The 8,973-nt window shown below is 40.7% G+C and overlaps 1 protein-coding gene across 1 annotated transcript; it reads left to right on the top strand.

Moving 5' to 3' along the window:
* Positions 1-939: 939 nt before the first annotated feature.
* LOC128869992 (uncharacterized) lies at positions 940-1,863 on the top strand. The gene has a single exon (XM_054112585.1). It carries the CDS (start codon positions 940-942, stop codon positions 1,861-1,863), a length of 924 nt encoding a protein of 307 aa, XP_053968560.1.
* The last annotated feature ends 7,110 nt before the right edge of the window (positions 1,864-8,973 follow it).

The raw sequence follows: 8,973 nt of genomic DNA, 5'->3' as shown, positions 1-8,973 counted from the left end.
AGGGCCGGTGTTGATTTTGAATAAAATTCAATTCAAAGACAATCCATCGGATGGTCCAAATTTTCGATGACGCTGAGGCATAATTGAGGTTCTATGCCGTTAATGTGCCGAATTATCTCATCCTTTAGCCCTTGAATTGTTGCTGGCTTATCGACGTACACCTTTTCTTTCCCCAAAGAAAAAAGTCCAACGGTATCGAATCACATGATCATAAAAATTCGGGCCAATAACTTTTGTATTATCATTCGCCCAAATGCGGTAATTCTGCCTATTGACGAATCCACTGAGGTGAAAATGTGCCTCATTACTGAAGATGTTTTTCTTCACGAAGTGCGCGATATGCATTTTGATAGAGGAGTGGTTTACATTCAATATCGGCCCTTAAAATTTAACCATCCTTTATATATACATATCTATATACATATACTGCCTATGAAGTGAAGGATACAGTGGGATCCGAGGTAGAGGAACGTGTTTGTCGCCAAATAATTTGCGAGTACTCTTTTTCGGTTTATTTTCGGGATTTTTTCAAAAAACAAAAAAATCTAACTAAATTGCGGTTTCTTAATTCAACCGTAATATTTTCAGTATATTAAAAAAAATGTTTTTTTTTTCTCCACAATACAAATTTTGTTTGAGCAAAGACACAATTGTTCGCTGCTTATGTTCGTTGGTTTTAGTCAAGTTTCAGCTATTGTATATTTCACTATTTATCGCTTTCGTTTTTGTGCTGGCAAACTTCCAGAACCGTTTGTATTTTACAAAAGCCACAAGCTAAAGCAGCGAACTTCAATCTCAAAACATGAGTAAACCAATGTCGACTATTTCAAGTGTCTCTCCAAGAAGGGACATGATGGACTTAAAGTCTTTAGAACTGTTCAGAGAATTGTTGCAAAAAATAGCATAGTTCGCTTAAAAACGGGTATGCTTAAAAAGACCATGTCGCTAGATCCAATCGAATTGGAGTGCCGACTCGACATATTGAACTCCCACAGCGAAAAACTCATGAAATGTCAGTCGAAAATTGAAGAAATCGGCGAAGAAGACATTGCCCGTGGAGAGTTCGAGAACTTAATTGTAGAAACAAAGTCCATTATAAAGTCGATTGTGGCGAGAAATAAATCGCCAATTGCCGAAACATCTTTTATTGTACCTCACAGCTCGCGACTACCAAGCATGTCGTTACCTACATTCAAAGGAGAATATTACGAATTTAAAAACTTTATGAGTCTGTTTGAGAGTTTCGTGCACAATGATTCAACAATGACGGATATTAAAAAATTTAATCATTTAGTATCATGTCTATCCGGTGAAGCCTTAGGCACAGTGAAGTCCTTCCAAATGTCGGAAGACAATTATCCAAAGGCGTTGGCAAGCTTCAGAAAGGTTTATGACATTAAATACCTGATATTTTTTAACCCAGTGTCGAAACTTTTTGAATTGTCAAAAATCCAAAGGCCTTCTGCGTCATCTTTGCGATCAATGATTGAAACCGTGTCTGCAGTATATGACTCCCTTTTATCGCTGGGTGACGATAATCTTATTTCAAATGCGATATTGATTCACATAGTCATGTCGAAGGCTGATACCACTACTCGGTCAAAGTGGGAGGAGCAACTTGACTATGATAAGCTGCCGCTTTGGGCTGAGTGTGAAGCTATGCTAAATAAGAGATACAAGCATCTATCAGCTGAAGAAGCTTCCTCGTGCCAACCAAGGACAAACAATGAAGATACGCGGCAGAAAACAAAAAATCAACAACTGCGACACTCCAAACTGCCGACTTACCTTCATTGTGGTTCTAAGGACCATTATTCAATAGCTGGCCGGCTTACTGCACTTAAAAGATTTGAATTTGCATAAATTGCAAATTTCCTATTTCCCTGTGCATAAATTGCTTGCGCAAGGGACATACGGTCTCAATGTGCAAAGCAAATCACTGTGGTGTATGCAACCGTTCGCATCCCACCATGTTGCATATATATCCGATCTCCTTTGAGACCGAGCCGCACCCTTCGACGTCACAGGCCATGCATATTAGCAGCTTGCCTGACCGAGTCATGTTAGCTACAGGCGTAATTAATGTTAAGGCCAGCTCCGGTGTTTACGTGCAAGCGCGAGCTTTACGTGACTCCGGTTCTCATTGCTTGACTCCGGCTTATGCAGAAATTGCGAATCCGGAAAGAAAAATTCGCTCTAAATATAGTTGGAATTGGCGATTCAAATAAAAAGGTCCAAGGCAAACTAAAAACATATATAAAATCGAGGATCAACAATTTTGAGTTTTCGGCGGACTTTTGGGTAACGCGTTCGATATCAGTCAATCACCCAGATCGGACTGTAAACACAAATGGCTGGAAAATTCCACAAAGTATTGTATTTAACTAGCAGACCCAAGTTTCTACAAATGTCAGAAAATAGACATACTTTTAGGAGCTGAAATATTCTTTGATCTGTTATCGGTGGGTCAGATCAGAACCAGCCCAAGCAGCCAACGCTGCAAAAAACAGTGCTAGGCTGGATAATTTCAGACAAGTATGCCACAAATAATAGCTCCAGTACCCAAGTAAGTAGCACACTATTTCAATTTGAAGAAAGTGTTGCTAGCATTGATGCTACAATCCGAAAATTATCGGATTTGGAAGAAATACCTGCACAAGTAAACTCCACACTGATTCCAGAGCAGGCCAAATGTGAGGAATTTTTTTCGAGAACCACACAGGTTTTACAATGTGGAAGGCTTCAAGTCAGACTGCCTTTCAAAACCGACCGTAAATTATTCGCTCAATCGTATGAAACCGCAGCCCGGCGGTTTCAAGCCCTAGAGAGAAAGACGCTGAAAGATCCAGTATTTCGTAAAATGTACCTGGACTTCATGCAAGAGTATCTCGAATTGGGGCATATGAGTCCAACAAATAATCGACTCCCGAGTGAACCGCTCTATTTCCTTCCGCACCAGTGTGTGTTAAGACCGCAGAGCACAACTACCAAGTTGCGCGTAGTTTTTGATGCTTCGAGTCGGACATCAGCACAAGTTGCGTTGAATGAAACTTTGGTGGTCGGATCGATCGTTCAAGAGGAGCTCTTTTCGACCCTCCTTCGCTTCCGATTGCACAGAAATGCCATGACTGCTGACATCACGAAGATGTATCGTCAAATATAGGGGCACGAAGACGACAGGAACTTCCAGCTCATAGTGTGGAGGCAGGATCCATCGGAGCATTTGCAAATTTTTCGACTAAACACCGTAATATACTGCACTGCACCTGCACCATTTCTCGCCACACGGTGTCTGCAAACGCTAAGCGACAAAAATAAAGCCAAACATCCACCCGGTTCCAAAGTCATTCGGAATGACAGCCGAAAGATGAAATTTTTCGCTTCATTCTGGAAGATAATTCTATTCTGTAATATTTCATCAGTTCCCGCTCGCCTCTTTGACCTTCTTGGTTTATTAGCCCAGCTAGTTACCAAAGCTAAAATCTTAATACAAGAGCTTTGGATTCAAAAGCTAAACTGGGATGAGTCGACTCCATTGCGGCTTGACACTAGCTGGCTGAACTTTAAAGCCAATTTGTTACAGCTTCAATCAATTAGCATTCCTCGGTATGTAAATACAGAGTCAAATTCATGGCTTTTCCGACGCTTCAATAAGAGCGTATGGCTGCTGCGTATATATACGTAGCCAATCCACTAGTGGTACGCAATGCAGGCTGCTTACTTCAAAGTCTAGAGTAGCACCGCTGTTTAGAGCTCTCGGCAGCCCATCTTCTTGCCAAATTATGGTCAAGAATTTTACCAATGTTGAGTCGACCAATAGAACAAACAATTTTCTGGACAGACTCCGAAATAGTTCTGCGTTGGATTAAAACGTATCCATCGTCGTTGCAAACTTTCTACGCAAATAGAGTGTCCGAGATCCAAGAGTGGCGTCATGTACCCACAAAACAAAATCCAGCGGATCAAGTGTCTCGGGGTTGTACCGTGGACGAATTGGGTAATTCAATATGGTTTAGTGGTCCACAGTTCCTCCTAGAAGACCCTGCTACATGGCCAAAAAATGTCAACTTCAGACTCTCTCCAGAACAAGAAGCACTCGAGAAGAAGAAGAACGCAATTACGTTAATTGCAATCAATGCCAATGCAAATCCACTTCTCGAAATAATTGAAAGGTTCTCATCTCACAAAAAAGTGAGGAAGGCTAAGGAATTACAATTGAGTTTCCTTAAAATTGTCGAAATAATTCAACATTTTGAATTTAGAGATGAAATTAATAAATTATCGAAAAATAACGTACTTCCCTCAAGTTTGCTGAAATTAACTCCATTTCTGCATGAACACTCGGAATCATCATTATCGTTTAATCTGAATCGAGTAGGTGGCCGTTTATTTAACGCGCCAATCCCCTATGATGCTAAGTTCCCTTTACACAAAAATTCGCACTTTGTGAAGGCATACATCCGGTTCCTACATTTTTGTAATCACCATGCCGGTCCAAAGGCATTGGTAGCGCTTCTGTGAGAAAAAAAGGCTGGTAAATGCTCGAGAAGCCTGTAGTCGAATGCATTCACTGTTTTCGTTATAAGCCAAAATTGCAAGGTCAGATCATGGGCAATCTACCCGATGATCGATTACGCGCCCAACGGCCCTTCACAATATGTGGGGTAGATTATTGCGGGCCCATTCACATAACCTTAAAAAATCGCGGTCGCCCTCCCGTGAAAATGTATATTGCCATTTTCGAGTGTTTCGCTTCAAAGGCAGTAGTTCATCTAGAACTTGTAACTGATTTAACTGCTGATAAATTTATTTTCGCTCTCAAAGGTTCATTGGGAGCCGAGGGATGCCAGTCAAAATGTACTGCGACAACGCGACGAACTTTGTGTGAGCAGAGAGGAAGTCGAGGGAGTTCCGGGAGGCCTTTCTGGCCTAGAAAGAGGAGATTCTCCAATACGCCGCCGACGAAGGATTCATCTTCGCCTTCATACCTCCGAAGGCACCCCACTTCGGCGGCCTGTGGGAAGCAGCAGTGAAGTCGGCCAAACATCTGCTGGTGCGCGCCGTAGGCAACGCGCTGTTAAGCGCCGAAGAAACCGCAACGCTACTCGTCGAAATAGAAGCAGTACTTAACTCCCGTCCGCTCGCACCACTCAGCAACAACCCCAACGACGGCGCATCTGCTAATCGATTGCCCTTTGCGAGCTTTGCCACCGGAGAAGGTACCCGACAACCCCAGCGGCTGCTAAGAGAGATGGCAGCTTGTTTGCTCTCTCAAGCGACAATTTTGGCGCGCGTGGTCGATGAGCTACCTTCTGGAGCTTTCAGCAGCGCCAGAAATGGATGCACCTGTAGCCCAACATCCAGCCAGGCCAACTCGTCGTTGTCCACGAAGGCAACGTGCCACCGCAGCAGTGTCAAGCCAGATTCTGGAAGATTACTTTAATATAATAAAATAATATAAAATTGAATTTAATAAATAAAGATTAATAATAAATTAATAATTGATAGTTATTTAAATGAATAAAATATTGTAAAATTTATAAATATGGAAATGTAAATGAATAAAATAAAATTTGCAACTGTAAATTATATTTAAGCTTAATATTAAGTTATTTTCTATTTTTACATTACTGATTCTCGCTTTCGCTCCCTTTTTTACCTGTTTCCATTTACTTTCTATCATTGACTCTATTTCTACAGCTATACATTCCGGTCTTCCGATTGCTATTTGCTTAACTACATACTCTCTCTAACTCTCCACGTACTGTTTTTCCATTTCCGCTATTTCTTTTATCTTAGTTTTAGGCAAAATATAAGGACAGAACATAGTAAAATAAACCCACTTTTGAATTGCTAAACGGACGAGTGCGGTTTAGTTTTTAATCTCGCTTCCACAGGCAATATTCGGTTTTATTCGCGCTTCCCCCTAAGTAAAGTTATATAAAATTTATCTTCAGAAATCACTGAAAATTTTTCACAGTTTTCGCTTTTTAACGGATGGCTCCAGGACCGAGCACGGTTCTGGCTCTGGGGTGTACGTGGATTCCAGCAGAACAAAGCTGCACTTTGCGCTTGGAATGCATGCATCTGTGTATGCTGTTCAAGAAGCGATAAACTTTGTTGTGGAAAACCGATGGAGAGGCAGATCTATATGTGTCTGCAGCGACAGCCAAGCTGCGCTTATGGCGTTAGACAACCCCCAACAACATCAGGGGTAGTCGAGTCCTGTAAATCCAGGCTGAACTATGTCGGTAGATATAATAGCCTTATGCTAACATGGGTCCACGGGTAGCAAATGGTTTACTACAAACCACAAGCGAGCTTGACAGGCTGAGAGAGGCTGCAAATGGACTAAACTGATGTTACCTGTCGACTGTCGCAAATCCTCCCGTCATTAAGCAGAAGAGACTGCAAACAGCTGATTGGACTGATGACGGGACACTTTCTATGGGCGAAGCACATGGAAAAGGTAGGCTATTCAGACAATTAGCTCGGCCCAGCTTGTGAGGTTTGAATCAGGTCTGAGGTTTTTGGCACTGATGTGTTAAGAAGCGATCACCTTGGCTCCTTAGCACCCCAAGATCTACTCATATTTCTTAGAAGATCGGGTAGATTTAAAGAAAATTAAAAGTGTAGTACAATGGATTTAATTGTGTCTGAGTGCTGCACTTGCTAGATGTCCCGACAAAAAAAAGTTAAAGCAGATACTTTCAATTTTTTATAACTTAAAAACAAAATTATCAATAGTGTGTTTGTAACATATCTCACAGGCCGATGCCCCTCAAATTCAATTCCATTGCCTAAGATTTTACAAACACAGTTTTCAATAAAATTAGAAAAAGGATATAAAAGGCTTGGGAAAATTTTAAAGCGGCCGCCGTAGCCGAATGGGTTGGTGCGTGATTACCATTCGCAATTCACAGAGAGAACGTCGGTTCGAATCTCGGTGAAACACCAAAATTAAGAAACACATTTTTCTAATAGCGGACGCCCCTCGGCAGGCAATGACAAACCTCCGAGTGTATTTCTGCCATGAAAAAGCTCCTCATAAAAATATCTACCGTTCGGAGGCGGCTTAAAACTGTAGATCCCTTCATTTGTGGAACAACATCAAGACGCACACCACAAATAGGAGGAGGAGCTCGGCCAAACACCCAAAAAGGGTGTACGCGCCAATTAAATATATATATATAAAGCTGTGAAAAGGGATCGTTTTCTTAAGCATTCATTGTGTCTTGTTGAAATCTTCTTAATTCTAATAAAATGGGAAAGTAGAAAGGCTTAACCGATCTCCAAAAAGGACAAATCGATATCATGACCGCGGAGGGACTTTCAATTCGCCAAATTGCAAACAAGATTGGCTGTTGTCCTAACGTTGTGGACCTTTACGTGAAACAAGGTGTTTCTTATGGTAAGAACTACAATGGCAAAACTGCGACGACTTTAACACCGAAGGAAACCTGCGAAATCCCTAGGATAGCCTCGGGTCTTCCAACAGCAAAAATTAAAGAAATGCCAAAAATTCATTTTCAGGAACTGCTGATCATCTCTTAAATATTATATTGCTAAATACACTAGTTTTAAAGAAAACTCCATCTTTTGCTACAGTCTTATCAAGAAAGGTGTTCCACCGAAGAAAAGCGTTATTTTCAAAATTGGCGTGAACGGAAACTGTTACTCTAAGTTATTAGTAGTTATTAGTTGCGGGCTACCAACGTGTTCGTTCCCCCGTTCAGTCTCCTGCCAAAAAACTACGTGTTTCAACTGATGTAGAATGATAATCAATCGGGACAGGCGCCTAAAAATCTAAATAAAAAACATGTCTGGTATTATAACCAAGCCTCAGCTTGTAAGACTTTTTAGTTCACATCAAGAATATGACATTATTGTCGTCATCGAGAGATGGTTGAACGAATACTTTTTCAGCGAGGACTATTGTGCAATATCAACTGGTCAAGCACTTTATCCAAATCAGCTCTTATCGCCTTCGTTGTCAATTGTCTTAGTGAAATATACCTAGTTCATAGTTTCTTAAGTGCTGATATCCTGCAAGCTAACTGTTTTCCTAACAGACTTGGTCGCACTTTAGGTTTGATATTTTTAAGTAAAAGCGTAAATTTTCCCATATTTGATTGTGCCCTAGCTATTATTATCATGTAACTTTAGTTCTTGAGCAAGAATATGAGTAAATTTAATTTAAATGTTTGTTTAATTTTAAGCTGCGTCATTTTGCGAAACACTAGCTGAAATTGCGTGTTTCAGCCTCTCGACATTTCTAAGTGTTTCGAGATTTTTAGAACTGCTGTGGTAAACGTTTGTAAAAGTGTTTTTCTTCCGGTAACAAAAAAGCAATATAAAGTACTTTGACATTGCAGCATTTTCATTGACTAAACTTCGAAACAAGTAAAACAAATTTCTCCGTAAACTCAAAAAAATTAAAAATTCGACTTTATTTGCTCTGTAGAAAGAGTGTGGTAAGAAATTCGTCCGCTTAAATAAAATTTTGCATTGGAACTATGTTCTAAGCTTCGAAGAAAGTACAGGGTGGCTGATGAAAGCCGCTACCAAAAAAAATTTAATAACTTGTTTTCTTTTTAAGTTATCTGTTCCATTTTTGTTTTAATTTGCAGATTGATCTTTAAAATTTATTAAAATTGATAACTGGGACACGCAAACAAGAATTTGGATAGTCCGCCGCTATCACGCACTGGAGTCCGTAGTTTTGGTACAGAGAGAGTACAGGCGGATGTTTGGCGGCGATCCCCCGAGCAGATGAACCATAATGAGACTGCTGAATAATTTTGCTGAGCAAGGAACAGTCGCAAGAAGGCCTTATCATCGAAACCCACCAGTTCGAACGGAGGAAACGATCGCTGCTGTAGCTGCAGCTATACAAAGCAATCCAAGGGTTTCAACAAGAAGCTTATCTGCTCAACTTGGTGTCAGCCGACAGTCTTTGCAAACAATAATGCA

The sequence above is a fragment of the Anastrepha ludens genome, chromosome X, assembly GCF_028408465.1.
Source record: "Anastrepha ludens isolate Willacy chromosome X, idAnaLude1.1, whole genome shotgun sequence".
In the NCBI taxonomy this organism is placed as follows: Eukaryota; Metazoa; Arthropoda; class Insecta; order Diptera; family Tephritidae; genus Anastrepha; species Anastrepha ludens.
The sequence above is the reverse complement of the archived record's forward strand: the minus strand, read 5'-3'. Positions and strand labels throughout refer to the sequence as shown.